The following is a 19,972-nucleotide window of genomic DNA, read 5'->3' as shown; positions in this document are numbered from 1 at the left end:
GGAGGGTTTAGCCAGGGGGGCTTTACTTGGCTCATCGCTCTCTTACGACTCCTTGTGGCGGGCTGGGTGCCTGCAAGCTGACTTCGGTCGTCAATTGAACAGTGTTACCACTAACACATTGGTGTGGCTGGCTTCTGGGTTAAGCTGGCGGGTGTTAAGGAGCGTGGTTTGGCGGGTCATGTTTCAAGGCAAGGCACATGTTTCAAGGCAAGGCACACATTGAAATATGTTAATGAGCCAGAGATTCTTTCCAAACCCAGTTCCAAACCCAAACAACAGTACCCCCCCCATCGACACCGGCCTCGGGGACGACCCGGAGGGCAAGGCGCAGGGCGATCCAGACGAAGACGGTGGAACTCCTGCAGCATAGATGGGTCGAATCCAGTATGGAGCGAACGGAGTACGCCGGGCCCCCCCAATGTCCAGAGGGGGCGGAGGAACCTCCCACACCTCAGACTCCTGGAGCGGGCCAGCCACCACCAGCCTGAGGAGAGACACATGGAACGAGGGGTTAATATGGTAATCGGGTGGAAGCTGTAACCTATAACAACCCTCGTTCACTCTCCTCAGGACTTTAAATGGCCCCACAAACCGCGGACCCCGCTTCCGGCAGGGCAGGTCGGAGGGGCAGGTTTCAGGTCGAGAGCCAGACCCGGTGCGATCACTGCGGTGGCGATCTGCATTAACCTTCTGGCTTGTCATGGCCTGCTGAAGGTGGACACGGGCGGCTTCCTATGTCTCCTCCGCAAACAAGGCCTCCGCAGTCTGTAGGGCCGTAGAGAGACCGGGCAGAGGGAGGAGACGACAGGACTTAGAGAAACGATCCACAACGACCAGGATCGCAGTGTTACCCTGTGAGAGTGAAAGATCAGTAAAAAAATCCACCAACAGGTGCGACCAAGGCCGCTGTGGAACGGATAAGGGGTGTAGCTTACCTCTGGGCAGATGCCTAGGACCCTTATACTGGGCGCACACCGAGCAGGAGGAAACATAAACCCTCACGTCCTTAGCCAAGGTAGGCCACCAGTACCTCCCGCTCTAACAGCGCACTGTCCGACCGATCCCAGGATGACCAGAGGAGGGTGACGTGTGGGCCCAATAGATCAACCGGACACGGACAGCAGACGGGACGTACAGACGCCCAGCGGGACACTGGACGGGAGCGGGCTCTGCACGTAACGCCTGCTCAATGCTCGTGTCTAGCTCCCACACTACTGGCGCCACCAAGCAGGTGGCGGGGAGTATGGGAGTGGGATCCATGGGCCGCTCCTCTGTGTCATACAGCCGGGACAATGCGTCTGCCTTCACGTTCTGAGAGCCTGGTCTGTAAGAAAGGGTAAACAAACACAAAACGGGTGAAAAATATGGCCCACCTTGCCTGGTGAGGGTTCAGTCTCCTAGCTGCCCGGATGTACACCAGATTGCGGTGGTCAGTCCAGATGAGAAAAGGGTGTCTAGCCCACTCAAGCCAATGTCTCCACACCTTTAAAGCCTTGACGACAACCAACAACTCCCGGTCCCCCACGTCATAGTTTCGCTCCGCCGGGCTGAGCTTCTTCGAGAAGAAGGCACAGGGGCGGAGTTTTGGTGGCGTGCCCGAGCCCTGAGAGAGCACAGCTCCTATCCCAGCCTCGGACGCGTCCACCTCCACTATGAACGCCAAAGAGGGATCTGGATGAGCCAGCACGGGAGCTGAGGTAAACAGAGCCCTCAGGTGACTAAAAGTCCTGTCCGCCTCAGCTGTCCACTGCAAGCGCACCGGGCCCCCCTTCAGCAGTGAGGTAATTGGAGCCACTACCTGACCAAAACCCTTGATAGTAGTTGGCAAACCCCTAAGAACCGCTGCACCTCATTTACCGTGGTGGGAGTCAGCCAATTTCGCACGGCTGCAATGCGGTCTCTCTCCATCTCCACCCCTGAGGTGGAAATGCGATACCCTAGGAAGGAGATGGACTGTTGGAAGAACAGGCATTTCTCAGCCTTGATGTACAGGTCATGCTCCAACAGGCAACCAAGCACTCTGCGCACCAGGGACACATGCTCGGCGCGTGTAGCGGAGTATATCAAAATGTCATCAATATACACCACTACACGACCCGGAGGGCCGTGCAGGTCCCTGAAAATCTTGTCTACAAAGGCTTGAAAGACTGATGGCGCATTCATCAACCCGTACGGCATGACGAGGTACTCATAGTGCCCAGAGGCGATACTGAAAACCGTCTTCCACTCGTCTCCCTCTCGGATACGCACCAGGTTGTAAGCGCTCCTGAGATCTAGTTTGGTGAAAAGGCGCGCCCTGTGCATTGACTCTATCGCTGTGGCTATGAGCGGTAGCGGGTAACTATACCTCACAGTGATCTGATTCAGACCCCGGTAGTCAATACACGGGCACAGACCTCCCTCCTTCTTCACAAAAAAGAAACTTGAGGAGGCAGGTGAAGTAAAGGACCGAATGTACCCCTGACACAGGGATTCGGAGACATATGTTTCCATACCCTCCATCTCCACCTGTGAGAGGGAATACACGTGACTCCTGGGAAGTGCAGAGTCTACCAGGAGATCTATCGCACAATCCCCCCATCGATGGGTTGGTAATTGAGTCGCCTTCTTTTTGGAGAAGGCAAGAGCCAAATCGGCATATTCAGGGGGAATGCGCACAGTGGAGACCTGGTCTGGACTCTCCACCGTAGTAGCACCAACGGAAACCCCTAAACACCTACCTGAGCACTCTCGTGACCAACCTGTGAGAGCCCTCTGTGGCCAAGAAACAGTGGGGTTATGACAAGCTAACCAGGGTAGGCCCAGCATCACAGGAAATGCAGGAGAGTCAATAAGGAAGAGACTAATTCTCTCCGTATGACCCCCCTGCGTCATCATGCCCAAAGGAGCGGTGACCTCCTTAATCAACCCTGACCCTAATGGTCGACTATCTAAGGCGTGAACGGGGAAAGGCACATCCACGGGAACGATGGGGATCCCTAAACTATGGGCTAAAGCTCTATCAATAAAATTCCCAGCCGCGTCTGAATCGAAGAGCGCCAGACACAAACATATGTGCAACAGAGGGCTCTGGGTGAGAATGGTGCCTGCTCACCTGGGGTGACGCCAGAGCGCCCTGCCTGCTGCCTTGATACCTAGAGTGGCCAGGTATAGCTCCAGTTGTAGCGGGAACCCCCGGCAGCCTCCTTCGTACTCCTGGGGCAGGGAGAGACGAATCCCACTGGAACCAGGTGGAAAAGGGGCGCTCAGAGAAGACCCCGGTTGTGCTGGTGGAGGCGCTGGAAGAACTCCTTGTCTCTCCAAGCGGTCCATAGTCCGGACAACACGGTCCATGGCGGTGCCAAGATGGTGAATCATTGCTGCGTGCTCCTGGACGCGCTCCTCCACCCGTATAACCGGGGCACCTGCTCCTGCTGACTCCATAGTTGGGTCAGTGATTCTGTAAGAGTGCTTGCTGGTGGCAGGGAAGTCAGGCGCAGGAGAACGAACTTGGTATAAACAGAGCAGTTTAATAAGTGCTCAAAAACTCAGAAAACCAAAATATACAGAATAAAACAAGTTGGTACAAAACCCGTCGCACACCAGAACATAACTTGCACATAGCTTACAAACAAACAATCACCAACAAGGACAATGAGGGGGAACAGAGGGTTAAATACACAACATGTAATGAATGGGATTGGAAACAGGTGTGATACAAGACAAGACAAAACCAAAGGAAAATTAAAAGAAGATCAGCGATGGCTAGAAAGTCGGCGACTTCGACCGCCGAATGTCGCCCAAACAAAGAGAGGGACCAACTTCGGCGGAAGTCGTGACATGTGTCTGAAAACTTTGTTCCCTTTTATGCCAATCTGAATAGCAAAATGCTCTGTTGTTTTAAAAGCTGGGCTTGTCTTCCAACGTGAATGTAATTTTTGTAATGTTTTATTAGTTCAATATGAGTACAGCAGGTCGTGAGTGCAGCAGAAGTTGAAGATAGTTGAAGGCAATATGAATAGGTCTCATAGATAGACAATGGCACAAACAAATATGACTGTATGAAATGGATGATTGGTAATCTGATATGCAACATTACAGGAATGTTGCATATCACATTTTATAAATGCTAATTAATAACACTGGTCTACTATCTAGTTAAAGTAATTATTAGAACAGATTAAAGACACCACTTATTAATTACAATTACACACCGATTACAAAACAATCAACTTCCACAAGTTAGTAACAAATAATGAATAATCGATAGGTAGGTTATTAGCTGGATTTATGCTACTGTAGAAGAGTGTCATAGCACTGGTATGACAGGTCTGTTAAAAAGCACACTGACAATAAACGTTAAGGAAAACACAGAGTCAAAGTATATCTGAGAACTGTTCAAATCATATTGCATTTGGAAGTTCTCCTCTGACAGCCAGGGACTTTATTGATCACAAAAAGACACAGGTCTCTGGCGTGTTTCTGAGGAATACGGAGAAATACAATGATGCTGCCTGCTGTACTGTACTGTATAGAAACACATATCAAAGGAGTGAAAACCACTTCACCCTGACACTTTTACTTAGTTTAATAGAATCTTATGACCCAGTTTCAGCAGCAGTTAGTCAAGTGCCACATGCCAAAGATCCCTTTATTTCAGGATTCCCAACTGCCACTGAGGTTGTTCTCATTAATATAACAGAACATCGTGTGACTACTTGTATGTAGGACTAGTTATGAAACCCTGGAATCGCTGCCCTACACAATACTCAATAGCTTCAGTAGAGTTGAAATGCATTAAAATCTGAAAAACGTTGCTTATCTTGGGAAACAAGAAAATAAAATGCATAAACCAGAATGATCAACTAAAACAATTATTTGATATCGTAATAAGATTATTTGCATTTGTTCCTTCATTATAGAAAATGGCTGTCCATCCCAATGAAAGTATTCACACCACTTTACTTTTTTTGGGATTCAAACTGATTTAATTGTCCGTAAATTTGTAAAAAAATAAATAATTGTAACGGTTTTCTTTATGAGACGGAGAGTCGGACCAAAATGCAGCGTGTGGTTTACGATCCATGTTTATTAATAATACGAAACACGAATCTCCAATACAATACTACAAAACAAAACGTAACGAAAACCTAAACAGCCTATCTGGTGAAAAACACATAGACAGGAACAATCACCCACAAACACACAGTGAAACCCAGGCTACCTAAATATGGTTCCCAATCAGAGACAATGACGAACACCTGCCTCTGACTGAGAACCATATCAGGCTGAACATAGAAATAGACAAACAAGACATGAAACATAGAATACCCACTCAGATCACACCCTGACCAATCAAAACATAGAAAATACAAAGTAAACTATGGTCAGGGCGTGACAGTACCCCCCCCCCAAGGTGCGGACTCCGGCCGCAAAACCTGAACCTATAGGGGAGGGTCTGGGTGGGCATCTGTCCGCGGTGGCGGCTCTGGCGCTGGACGTGGACCCCACTCCATGACAGTTTTAATCCCCCTCCTAAACGTCCCTAAATAGGTTACCCACCACAATGATAACATGGGACAGAGGGACAGCTCGGGACAGAGGTAACTCGGGACAGATAGGTAGCTCAGCACTGAGAGGAAGCTCAGCACTGAGAAGAAGCTCAGCACTGAGAGGAAGCCCAGGCAGGTAGTAGAAACTACCAGAACCTGGCTGGCTGGCGGTTTCAGCAGATCCTGGTCGACTAGCAGATCTGGGAGAATCTGGTCGACTGGCGGATCTGGGAGAATCTGGTCGACTGGCGGATCTGGGAGAATCTGGTCGACTGGCGGATCTGGGAGAATCTGGTCGACTGGCGGATCTGGGAGAATCTGGTCGACTGGCGGATCTGGGAGAATCTGGTCGACTGGCGGATCTGGGAGAATCTGGTCGACTGGCGGATCTGGGAGAATCTGGTCGACTGGCGGATCTGGGAGAATCTGGTCGACTGGCAGATCTGGGAGAATCTGGACGACTGGCAGATCTGAGAGAGTCTGGACGACTGGCAGATCTGAGAGAGTCTGGACGACTGGCAGATCTGGAAGAGTCTGGTCGACTGGCAGATCTGGAAGAGTCTGGTCGACTGGCAGATCTGGAAGAGTCTGGTCGACTGGCAGATCTGGAAGAGTCTGGACGACTGGCAGATCTGGAAGAGTCTGGACGACTGGCAGATCTGGAAGAGTCTGGACGACTGGCAGATCTGGAAGAGTCTGGACGACTGGCAGATCTGGAAGAGTCTGGTCGACTGGCAGCTCTGTCTGCTCCATGCTGACTGGCTGCTCCATGCTGACTGGCAGCTCCATGCTGACTGGCAGCTCTGGCTGCTCCATGCTGACTGGCTGCTCCATGCTGACTGGCAGCTCTGGCTGCTCCATGCTGACTGGCTGCTCTGGCTGCTCCATGCTGACTGGCTGCTCTGGCTGCTCCATGCTGACTGGCTGCTCCATGCTGACTGGCTGCTCCATGCTGACTGGCGGCCCTGGCTGCTCCATGCTGACTGGCGGCCCTGGCTGCTCCATGCTGACTGGCGGCCCTGGCTGCTCCATGCTAACTGGCAGCTCTGGCGGCTCCTTGCAGACTGGCAGCTCTGGCGGCTCCTTGCAGACTGGCAGCTTTGGCGGCATCCTGCAGACAGGCAGCTCTGGCGGCATCCTGCAGACAGGCAGCTCTGGCGGCTCCTTGCAGACTGGCAGCTCCATGCAGACTGGCAGCTCCTTGCAGACTGGCAGCTCCTTGCAGACTGGCAGCTCCTTGCAGACTGGCAGCTCCTTGCAGACTGGCAGCTCTAAGCTAACTGGCAGCTCTATGCTAACTGGCAGCTCTATGCTAACTGGCAGTTCTGAACAGGCGGGAGACTCCGGCAGCGCTGTAGAGGCGGAAAGCTCTGACAGCGCTAAACAGGCGGGAGACTCCGACAGCGCTGGAGAGGAGGAGGGCTCCGACAGCGCTGGACAGGCGAGGCGCACTGTAGGCCTGATGCGTGGTACTGGCACTGGTGGTACTGGGCCAAGGACACGCACAGGAAGCCTGGTGCGGGGAGCTGCTACCGGAGGGCTGGGGTGTGGAGGTGGTACTGGAAAAACCGGACCGTGCAGGCGCACTGGAGCTCTTGAGCACCGAGCCTGCCCAACCTTACCTGGTTGAATGCTCACGGTCGCCCTGCCAGTGCGGCGAGGTGGAATAGCCTGCACTGGGCTATGCAGGCGAACCGGAGACACCGAGCGCAAGGCTGGTGCCATGTAAGCCGGCCCAAGGAGACGCACTGGGGACCAGCTGCGTAGAGCCGGCTTCATGGCATTAGGCTCGACGCTCAATCTAGCCCGGCAGACACGCGGAGCTGGAATATACCGCACCGGGCTATGCACCCGCACTGGAGACACCGTGCGCACCACTGCATAACACGGTGCCTGTCCGGTCTCTCTAGCCCCCCGGTAAGCACAGGGAGTTTGCGCAGGTCTCCTACCTGGCGTAGCCATACTCCCTGTTAGCCCCCCCCCAAGAAATTTTTGGGGCTGCCTCTCGGGCTTCCTTGCCAGCCGTGTTCCCTCATATCGCCGGCTCCTCTCTCCGGCTGCCTCAGCTCTCCTAAGTGCCTCCACCTGTTCCCATGGGAGGCGATCTCTTCCAGCCAGTATCTCCTCCCAAGTGTAACAGCCCTTGCCATCTAAAACGTCCTCCCATGTCCATTCCTCTTTACGCTGCTGTTGCTGCCTGTTGACACGCTGCTTGGTCCGTTGGTGGTGGGTGATTCTGTAACGGTTTTCTTTATGAGACGGAGAGTCGGACCAAAATGCAGCGTGTGGTTTACGATCCATGTTTATTAATAATACGAAACACGAATCTCCAATACAATACTACAAAACAAAACGTAACGAAAACCTAAACAGCCTATCTGGTGAAAAACACATAGACAGGAACAATCACCCACAAACACACAGTGAAACCCAGGCTACCTAAATATGGTTCCCAATCAGAGACAATGACGAACACCTGCCTCTGACTGAGAACCATATCAGGCTGAACATAGAAATAGACAAACAAGACATGAAACATAGAATACCCACTCAGATCACACCCTGACCAATCAAAACATAGAAAATACAAAGTAAACTATGGTCAGGGCGTGACAATAATACTAAAATAAAACACTAGATAAGTATTCAATACATGTTTGAATCACCTTTGGCAGAGAATACAGCTATGAGTCTTTCTGGTTAAATTTATTTCTACCCCTTTTTCTCCCAAATTTCATGGTATCCAATTGGTAGTTACAGTCTTGTCTCATCGCTGCAACTCCCGTGCGGACTCGGGAGAGGTGACGGTCAAGAGCCGTGCATCCTCCGAAACACAACCCAACCAAGCCAGCAGCTTCAATAAAGAGTACCCGCAAAAGGGTTTTCTAATGATCTATTAGCCTTTTAAAATTATAAACTTGGATTTGTAATGAACATGATGGCAGACAGAGAGCTGGTTTCAAGCACAGGGCACAGCAGGTGTTTATTGCAAAGGACCACAGGAGGGGAGGTATGTAGCTGGGTCCAGGGGCAGGCAGAAGGTCATGCACAGGGGGTCCAAAAGGGCAACAGTACAGGCAGGGAAAAGGCTAGTAAAGTAATCCGGGAGATCAGGCAATAGGTAGATAACAGGATATAACAGGAAATCCGATAAAGTCCAGGCAGGGAATAGGCAAAAGGTGTCGTTAGTGAGGCAGGCAAAAACTATCATACACGGGAGGAGTAAATCACAGGAAACCAAGCGCTCAGACAGACGTGTCACAAAACAAACAATACCTCACAGTGAAGGGGTGCAAAGAACTGAACTAAATAGTGTGGGATAATGACATACAGGTGTGTGAACAGGTGATTAGAATTCAGGTGATTGGGATCTGGAGAGTGAGCTGCGTTCAGGGGATCTAAAGTGTTTGAGGGTGTGAGTTGGAAGCAGGCGTTACAGGATTAGCTAACCATTGGAACACAGGAGTGATGGTTGCTGATAATGGGCCTCTATATGCCTATGTAGATATTCCATAAAAAAATCAGCCGTTTCCAGCTACAATAGTCATTTACAACATTAACAATGTCTGCACTGTATTTCTGATCGATTTGATGTTATTTTAATGGACAAGAAATGTGCTTATCTTTCAATAACCATGACATTTCTAACTGAACCCAAACCTTTGAACGGTTGTATACATTATTTACCTTCAGAGGTGAATGTATCACACCAGTTGCCATGATACATATTTTGTTGTTGTTGTGCACTCTACTCAAGCAATAGCATGGCCATTTTTCACTGTAATGCCTACTGTAAATTGGACAGTACAGTTAGATTAACAATACTTTTTGTTTTCTGCCCATATAAAGCATGTCTATGTCCTGGAAGGTTTGCTGTTACTTACAACGACATGCTCGTCACATTAGCACATGTTAGCAACAACCGTCCCCGTATAGGGACACTGATTCTGTAGATCCTTAAGAGTTTTTAACATTAGTCATCTAAAAAATATATATTTTAAGAATATGGAATATGTTTTAATATATTTTTCTATGTTTTATTTGTATGTTTAGCGCACACTATATCATTTAAAAGTATGCATTTAGGTGTCTGTAATGGAATAAATGTGGCAAAAACTAATCTAGGCATTTATGTCCCCACTAAGACAAAAAATGTACTTTTGTCCTTGAAACATTTAATTTAAATAGTGTAGAATTCCATGAATCCCTATGGAGGACTGCTCCTACTGGGGAGTGCCAATATGGCCGAGCGGTGGCCTCAAAGCCTCTCAATAGCCAATTCATAGCATCAACAATCCAGGGTTTGTATGCATCATTGGTCCCACCACTATAAACATTCCTTAAACACTAAATGGGAGAGAGGAGTTTACTGGACAGTATGACATGGAGGAAAAGTAGTAAGACTTCATACATAGATATAACATGTGGGCTGACAGCTGACCTCTAAATATCTATGCTACACGCATCCAATGCATAGCAAATGAGTCAGCCTCGGAGAGTAGCGTTTGAAAATGCTTCCCTAAGACTTAAAGCATCAATTATGCAGCTTGTTTGGAATGAAAAATTGCTTTCATTGCAGAATATTCCTCGAAAATCAAACAAGACACCCTAGAATCCCCTGCCTTGTAGTCATTATTATTATTAGCATAAAGTCTAAAAAGCTGTTTGTGAGTCTGCCCGTAGGTTATGATACAGTAGGCTACAGTAGAAAGGGCATGAAATGTTTTTATTCCCTCCCTGTAGAATAAGCATAGGAATGTCTCATGTTACCAGAGAAGTAATAGAAATAGAGCTAGATACTGAAGAGACATACAGTATCACAGCAGTAAGTGGTATTTACCCCCAGAGAAAAAAACAAGAGAGCAGAAGATATCATCATTATGTACTGTATCTGCAGGGTATTGCAGATCTACAATGAATCAATCAAAACAGTGTGCTCATGTTTCTACTTGAGCACTGTTAGATTTACTTTGAATGAAATTGTTGTGTAACATTCAAGAAAGACATTGAAGCTCCTATTTTTCAAGTTTTCTGTATCCATTTGAAAATCATTGCTCACTCAGGCTACATATTCCGCCAACGTAACAACACAGTGGTATCTGTTGAAATCAAGAGAATTTCATGACATTACTCAAACAAGGGTCAGTTGGATTGTCTGAAATCCCCAACATAAGTGTGGCAGGTAGCCTATCGGTTAGAGCGTTGGGCCAGTAACCGAAAGTTTGAATCCATCAAGCCGACTAGGGGAAAAATCTGTTGATTTGCCCTTGAGCAAGGCACTTAACCCTAATTGTCAAGAATGGTTGATCCCTGGCTGTGACCCCACACTCCGATGGTGTCTCAGGGGAATGGAATATGAAGAAAAAATATATATATTTTACACCACACATTTGTACATTTGTGAAACAGGACAAATATAAGCATCACCTATTTGACCCTTTGAGATCATTATTTATGCAAATATATGCATGCTCAAATATTCAACCTGAGAATCAGTACACAAAAATATGCATGTACCACCTCAATAATCAAATTAGATATGAAATACAAATGTCTGTGAAGTTCTGATGCGGAGCTGAACTGCTCTATGAAGCTAGCAAAACCAACATGTTTATACACACGGACTGATGAGGGTGGAGATGTTATGCCTTGATGTCTTAAGGATGTTTTTCACAATCTACTCTTGGCACGTCATCAACGCAGATGGGATTCAGGAGAGATGTCAAACTGCGCAGTAGGAAGGCAAGAAGCATCATCTCCTTCGAAATACATAAATCAATGTTCAAATCGAGGCTAAAGAATAGTAAACATTGTGCATGTTGACTTTTTAGGGTGACCTACAGCATGGCAGGTGTTCCTGAGCCCTGCCACGAAAAAAACACCAGAACAAGTGTGTTGATTTGATTGTAGTCAATACAATGGATCAAGTCCAATATAATATTCAGGGTATTCATACACCATCTTATTGTTACAGTTGAGGTTGAGGTGAAAAATAATGATGTCGCAAGGATGTTTACTTTGCAATATGAGCATATGAGCTTTTCACAATCCCATTCACTAATTTATATTCATGCTCATTTCATATAAAGTCAATTGTAAATGTGTCTGCAATTTATTGCAATGTTGTGCTCATAAAGAAGGGACATTTGATTTGGTTCCACAAAGAGCAAATCATGTTTACTCTAAGGCATCATCATTGCCTTGCTACAGTGTCAATTGTTCACCACTGAAAATAGTCATTGGAGGTGTATTGTTTGTAGGCATGTTTACTGTGTATATCCATGGTAATACAGTAAGGTTGTCTACACAAGATGTAAGAAAAGGTGAAATGTAACAAATATAGAAGATAACTTCATGAGATGCTTGTACTGTATGTCACAAATAATGGACAATCTAAACGATGGCTGAAAAAGCAACCTCTCATAAAATGCATTGACTATTGTAAATTCTCTAAATACCAAATGTATGAAGGGAACAACATTCACTAAATGTAGAACATTTTAGAGGTTCAATACTGGGTAGAAAGAAACTATTTCCCAATCTGACCTCATAAAACCCTAACGATGCTGGTATTAAGACCATACTCCACGAGCTGTATATGGCCATAAGCAAACAAGAAAATGCTCATCCAAAGGCGACGCTCCTAGTGTCCGGGGACTTTAAAACTTTAAATCCGTTTTACCTCATTTCTACCATATGCAACCAGAGGGGAAAAAAACTCTACACCACCTTTACTCCACACACAGAGACGTGTACAAAGATCTCCCTCGCCCTCCATTTTTTAAATCTGACCATAATTCTATCCTCCTGATTCCTGCTTACATGCAAAAACTAAAGCAGGAAGTACCAGTGACTCGCTCAATATGGAAGTGGTCAGATGACGCAGATGCTAAGCTACAGGACTATTTTGCTAGCACAGACTGGAATATGTTCCGGGATTCATCCGATGGCACTGAGGAGTATACCACATCAGTCACTGAATTCATCAGTAAGTGTATTATAGGAAATCCCACTATGCCCTCCGACAAACCATCAAACAGGCAAAGCATCAATACAGGACTAAGATTGAATCCTACTGCACCGGCTCTGATGCTTGTCGGATGTGGCAGGGCTTGCAAACTATTACAGACTACAAAGGGAAGCCCAGCCGCGAGCTACCCATTTACATGAGCCTACCAGATAAGATACATTACTTCTATGTGCGCTTTGAGGCAAGCAACACTGAAACATACATGAGACCACCAGCTGTTGCGGACAACTGTGTGATCACATTCTCTATAGCCAATGTAAGTAAGACCTTTAAATAGGTCAACACTCAAAAGGCCACAGGGCCAGATGGACTACCAGGACATGCACTGACCAACTGGCAAGTGTCTTCACCGACATTTTCAAGTCTGTAATACCTACATGTTTCAAGCAGACCACCATAGTCCCTGTGCCCAAGAACGCCAAGGTAACCTCCCTAAATGACTACCGACCAGTAGCACTCACGTCTGTAGCCATGAATTGCTTTGAAAGGCTGGTAATGGCTCACATCAACACCATCATCCCAGAAACCCTAGATCCATTCCAATTCGCATACCGTCCCAACAGATCCACAGATGACGCCATCTCTGTTGCATTCCACATCACCCTTTCCCACCTGGACAAATGGAACACCTACGTAATAATGCTGTCCATAGTGCCCTCAAAGCTTATCACTAAGCTAAGGACTCTGGTACTAAACTCTGCAACTGGATCCTGCACTTCCTTATGGGCCGCCCCCAGGTGGTAATGGTAGGCAACAACACATCTGCCACGCTGATCCTCAACACGGTGGTCCCTCAAGGGTGCGTGCTTAGTCCCCTCCTATACTCCCTGTTCACCCACGACTGTGTGGCCAAGCACGACACCATCATTAAGTTTGCAGACGACACAATGGTGGTAGGCCTGATTAAAGACTAAACAATGATACGGCATATAGGGAGGAGGTCAGAGACCTGGCAGTGTGGGGCCAGGACAACAACCTCTCCCTCAACGTGATCAAGACAAAGGAGATGATCGTGGACTACAGAAAAAGGAGTGCCGAGCACGCCCCCATTCACATTGATGGGGCTGTAGTAGAGCAGGCGATACAGAGGGTAGTGCGTACAACCCAGTAATTCGCTGGGGCCAAGCTTCCTGCCATCCAGGACCTCTATAACAGACGGTGTTAGAGGAAGGTCCTAAAAATTGTCAAAGACTCCAGCCACCCTAGTCATATACTGTTCTCTCTGCTACCGCAAGGATAGCGGTACCGGAGAGCCAAGTCTAGGTCCAAAAAAGCTCCTTAACAGCTTCTACCCCCAAGCCATAAGACTGCTGAACAGTTAATCAAATGGGTATGCGGACTATTTCCATTGACCCCCCCCCCCCCCCCCATTTTTTTACACTGCTGCTACTCTCTGTTGATTATATATGCATAGTCACTTTAACCCTACCTACATATACATATTACCTCAATTACCTCAACTAACGCATCACCAGGGGCAAACTACCTCCCCTCCAGGACACCTACAGCACCCGATGTCACAGGCAGACCAAAAAGATCATCAAAGACAACAACCACCCGAGCCACTGCTTGTTCACCCCGCTATCATCCAGAAGGCGAGGTCAGAACAGGTGCATCAAAGCTGGGACCAAGAGACTGAAAAACAGCTTCTATCTCAAGGCCATTAGACTGTTAAATAGCCATCACTAGGCAGCTTCCACCCAGTTACGTAACACTGCACCTTAGAGGCTGCTGCCCTACATAGACTTGAAATCACTGGCCACTTTAATAATGGAACACTAGTCACTTTAATAATGTTTACATATTTTTGCTTTACTCATTTCATATGTATTATACTGCTTTCTATTTTGCTGTATTTTAGTCTATGCCACTCCAACATTGCTCATCATAATATTGATATATTCCTTAATTTCATTATTTTACTTTTAGGTTTGTGTGTATTGTGTGTATTGTTGTGAATTGTTAGATATTACTGCACTGTTGGAGCAACAAACACAAGCATTTCGATACACCTGCAATAACATCTGCTAAACATGTATATGTCACCAATAAAATTTGACTTTTTAGATTTGTTTAACCTGTACTGGTTGGGCACATTGACTTGGTACCGGTACCCCCTGTATATAGCCTCATTAGTGTTATATTATTTTACTTTTTTAAAACTTTAGTTTATTTAGTAAATATTTTCTTAACTCTTCCTTTCTCTTAAAACTGCATTATTGGTTAAGGGTTTGTAAGTAAGCATTTCACAGTAAGGTCGAAACTTGTTGTATTCGGCGCACGTGACAAATAACATTTGATTGGATTTGATTTAACAGCAGAATTAAAGTGTTTACTGTGTGAGGTGTTAGAGAACATAGTTGTCCCTTTCCATCACTGAGGTTGTACTGCAGGTCTTTTATCATCCTGTATAGATGTGTGTATTAATGTGTCCAGGTCGAACAATAGCTGTATAATTCTATACAGCAGCACTAGGACCTACTGAAGCTCCTGTAATGACCTGAGCTACTGGACCACCAGCCCTTTGTTCTCTGGGCCGGTGTTGATCCTCAGATAAGGCTGGTTTCAGGGGACCACGAGTCACTGAGAATGAATAGCCTGGCTGAGAAGCAAAATGCTATCTATACTTAAAACCCTATTACATTTATCTTGGCTATAGTAGTGATAACATAAGGATATTGTGGCGCATCCCTAAACCTCTTTTAGTTTACATTAATCTTGTTTTGTATTTGAATGCATTTCAGTTGGACTTTTCATAGAAATATTTTGTGCTATCAAGCTATCACTTGTCACAATACATGGGTATATGTAATGAATGTCATTGTACATAATTCAACATATGCATAATTCAACATATGCATAATTCAAATAATTTGAGAGATGTTCGTTCCTACCCCTTTTGACCATGAGTAAATAGCAGAAATGTAATTGCTTCATCTATGATTATGAATCTGTTTGTGTTCTATGATCATGTTTTGTATTTTTTTTTCTTTGTATTCGTTGATTGCATTTCGTATTCGTATTTGATGTGTGTATTTTTTATTCTGCAAGGCTCGTTTGAAAAAAGAGCCCTTGGTCTCAACATGACTCCCTGTCAAAAAAAGTTAATAAATGTTAGCTACATGGGACAGTAAGTATTCCATTGAAGGTAAAAAAAAAACTAAGACAGTCAAAGAGCACATTCTAAGGAGGTGTTGTCATCATACCTTTACTTTGTCCCTCATGGAGCCTTTTCCGAGGATGGACATCTTCGCTCCGGTTTCTTCTTGTAATCTTTTCATGGAATTGCCCCGTGGTCCCAACAGCTTCCCAACAAAATTAAACTGCAACAGAGGAGAGGAAAAGCAATGTTTCTCAAACAGATTCCTTGACTGTTTTCAATTATATATCTTAGAAGTAAATGGAAATTAGGTTATATATTGCAAGGGAAAAAAATATTAGATAAAAATATAGATTACAGTTGGCTAACAATAAACCTTTTAAACTAAATCTTATCATTTTATTCAGAATGTCTGAATTGAAAAAAGACCTGGGAAAAAAACTGTACAACAAATCAATAACGCTGGGCCATGTGTGCTGCATGACCCAGGTGAATGGGTCTCAGTCTCATCTGAGGTAGAACATAACAGGGGCTGAGTCCCAAATTGCAACCTATTCATTTTATAGTGCACTACTTTTGACCAGGATCCAAAAGGTAGTGCACTATACAGTATATGGAATAGTGTGCCATTTGAGACTCAGCCACGGTCTTCAGTTATCAGCTCCATCCCTTTGTTGGACCACTGAGGTCTAGTCAGTCCCCACTGGGCAAAAACTGGTTGACTCAACATTGTTTCCAGGTCATTTCAACCCACCAAAAATCTGTGATGACGTTGAATCAATGTGGAAAACTGATTGGATTTGCAAAAAGTCATCAATATAAGGGCTTTTCGCCTTTTTGTTTTACACAACTTTTAACCTAACTCCAAAGATATGGTGCCATTTTTTTGTTGATTTCATGTTGAATTCACCAAATGTAAATCAAAACTAGACATTGAACTGATGTCTGTGCCCAGTGGGTCATGTGTCTTGTTAATGCAGCACGGTCATCGATGTTGTATGGAGAGGAAATAAAACGTGTGCACCAGCCAATAATGTCCCTGGCAATGATCGAGAGGTCAGAGCTGGGAGAGTGAGAAATAATGAGTTTCTTCCCAATGGGAAATCAAGGAATACTATCCAGATGAGGAACTATCAAACACCTGCCTTCAGCACTGGCCAACATAACATCTCACTGACCGTAGACTTGCTGTTGGTCATAAAACATAGCCCTTTGGGTTCTTACTGTTACTGTCTTTTTTCTTTATCACTGTTGGAGATCAGCACTGACCACAATGGTGACCCTCAACATCATAATAGCAGTCAGTTAGTTGAGTCATTTGCTAATTGAAAATGTATTATTCTAGGTCTATTCATGCATTAAAACCACAATCAGAACACCAATTTGAAACACCCCATGTGTTAATAAGTCATTTAGATTTCCAACTACCGCCCCCAAATCCTGCTGAGGTCTCTTGTTCTCATTTCTCGACCACCCCGACAATATTTTCAAATGAATGACTTGACCTTCAAATGTTTGGTGTGACCAGCTGAAAACTCAACCTCCTCCAGAGCTGAACAGCTGTCAGCTGGTCAACCACCCATTTCAACATCACCTGCCTTGGCCTCAAAAATGACTATAACCTATTCACAACACTACTCAAGCCCCCCCACTGAGGCTGAGCATACAACTCAGCCAATAAGAGCCATGGCCAACTGTGTTCTGTATTGCAGCAGCAGTCTGACAAATACCAAAGAGGCACATGACTGCATACTCAGCTTATCTTATCTCTGACATCATGAAGGAGCACTGCATCCCAGGTCTGCATGAAAAGCAAAAGGATACGGTTGGGTGCTGAACAAAGCACCTCTCTACCTCCATCCCTTCATCCATCCATCCCTCCTTTCTGAGGTGATTGAGTTGAGGACCCTGGTGGGTTATTCTGTCTTCTCTGGGGCTGCTTTAACAGGAATATCCTACAGCTGGCTGGGAGCCCTTGAGCAGATGGCCGCCACGGCTACAGTAAGAAGTAGCTCGCTGGGCGGCAGCAGAAGAGTGTCCTGTTCTCATTACACTAATGAATGTCTGGAGCCGCTCTGAGGCTCCGTGGTGGGCAATTTGGGCTTTTAAGGGGGCACGGTTCAGAGTTAAATTAGGTTTGAAATGAGGCAAGGCACCCCCTGCCGCCCCAACACCGGTAGGCCTGAGGATGTTAGAAACTGGGTGTGTTACTAATTCAGCAAGTACTATAAAAAAAACTATTGTGTTTATATGAAGAGTATGATTATGATTGTATGCACATAGGATATCAAGTTTGTTGATGCTGAAAAGCAAAAGGAAATATTATTTCTGTTACACTTTATTTTAAGGTACACATATTTTCCACTGGTTTGTAGTTTATAAGAGGCCTTATATTCACAGGAGGCCTTTTGTCTTTTGGTAGGCTATCATTGTAAATAAGAATTTGTTCTTAAACTGACTTGCCTAATTAAATAAAGGTTAAATAAAAAAATAAGGCCTATATTATGTCTTATTAGACCTGTAGTATGCCTTAATTAAGTGTTTTCTTATTCAAACATTATACATCATGTATTACTGGCCACTCCTTAATAACATCCTTGTTAGCTATAATAAAGGCAAATTAATAGTTAATACATTTAAAGTTACACAAGAAACAGACTCTTAGTAAGATGTCTCAATGGAGGACTAATAATGGCATATTACCTATGTGTTCCATATAACGAGGTGAGACAATATTTTTACTTGCAGAACATTTTTACAGAAATGACCTCATTGAATAGAAAGGGCCACACCTCCTCTCATATATGCCATTCAGCCAACATTCAAGTCAAAATTTGATGTTAACAACTAAAGTTCCTTATATACATCCATTATTATGAATGTCGGCGGTATAAGGTTATATTATGACTTGCAAAGGGGCACACCTCCCCACATCCCTGAGCAAAAGCATATAATGTTTGTCTGAAACTGAGGATTTGTGTAGTTTAATGACATAATAAATGGTTTTCATATTCAGTTTCAGGCAAACATTATATGGTTTTGCTCATGGGTGTGGGGAAGCCATTGCCGTCATTGACGTCGGCTAATGGGGATCCTAATAAATCAAATCAAAGTGTGGCCCTTTGCGATTCACATTATATCGTTATATGCCATACAGCTGACATGTATACCTATGTATGTATGATATATGGAAGCTTAGTTGCCAATTGTTTATTTCAGTTTTTGACTTGATTGTTGGCTGTATGGCATATATGAGGGGAGGTGTGCCCACCTTTGTGTCCAATGAGGTAATTTCTGGAAAATAACTATGCATGTAAAAATATAGTCACAATTCATTATAGAGAACACATACTGTAGGTACTATGCCCTTATTAGTTCCATATTAAGACAGCTTTGTAAGTGTCTGTTTCTTGTATAACTTGCTCTTTATTAACTACAAATATGCCTTTATTATAGCTAATAATGAGGTTATTAAGGATTGGTCAGTACTACATGACATAATGTTTGAATAACTAATCACTTAATTAAGTCATATTATATGGCTATTAAGACATAATAAAGGCCTTAGAGGTTACTTATATACATACTTATATACACTACAAATTATAGGGTAATATGTCCACCTCAAAATAGTGTTATCCTTATTTCCATTGCTAGTCCTGACTTGGGGTCTCTTTACAGGTCATGAATAGTGTGTTCAAAATTATTTAAAAAAAAAAAAATTAATAAGGGTACAGTAGTTGGACTGGGCACCTTTAAGGTGGAGTTGAACCTCCCCAATATAACTTATCTGGTTGAAAATGGCATATGTGGAATCAATATTAGTCAGAAAAATGTATTATAGTGCCAAAGATGTACTACAAAGTGTAAATAGCTTTATAAATACGTTATCTTCCAAAAACAGAGATTTTAAGAAAGTGATGATGTTCCTAAAACCTCTGATATTTGAGGGGTTGGGTTTTGATTTCAATCATGCCTTGTCATGCTCACTTGCCCACCAACACAGGGTGGTAACGCCTAGGGACAGTTGTCATGCACGGAGAAACAGCTGCGCTGAGTGCGCTTTATCCAATTGTAGCAGCAGAATCAACCGAAAGACAGACCTACCCATTTCTTTACAGACAACAGAAATACCAAATAGGACACAGCGTCTCTGACTTGTTTACACGAGACAACATACAAAACATCGTCGAGGCCATGTTGAAAGAACAAGACTTGGCTTTAATAAAGGGCTATTTTTTTTATTTTTACTCAAACGCCTTCACAATCATAAGCTAACGTTAGCATCACAAACACAACTGTCATCAATGA

The 19,972-nt window shown here is 44.9% G+C and overlaps 1 protein-coding gene across 1 annotated transcript in view; it reads right to left on the bottom strand.

Annotated features, from left to right (window-relative positions):
* LOC139381711 (KH domain containing, RNA binding, signal transduction associated 2) overlaps positions 1-19,972 on the bottom strand; it is a 124,269-nt gene that overhangs the window by 42,801 nt on the left and 61,496 nt on the right. The window contains exon 3 of the mRNA XM_071125438.1: positions 15,768-15,884. Coding sequence (XP_070981539.1) covers positions 15,768-15,884 — 117 coding nt within the window. The remainder of the gene's footprint in view (positions 1-15,767; positions 15,885-19,972) is intronic.

Source organism: Oncorhynchus clarkii, chromosome 23 (genome assembly GCF_045791955.1).
Source record: "Oncorhynchus clarkii lewisi isolate Uvic-CL-2024 chromosome 23, UVic_Ocla_1.0, whole genome shotgun sequence".
NCBI classification, from domain to species: domain Eukaryota; kingdom Metazoa; phylum Chordata; class Actinopteri; order Salmoniformes; family Salmonidae; genus Oncorhynchus; species Oncorhynchus clarkii.
Note: the sequence above shows the minus strand (reverse complement) of the source record. Positions and strands in the feature narration are given on the sequence as shown.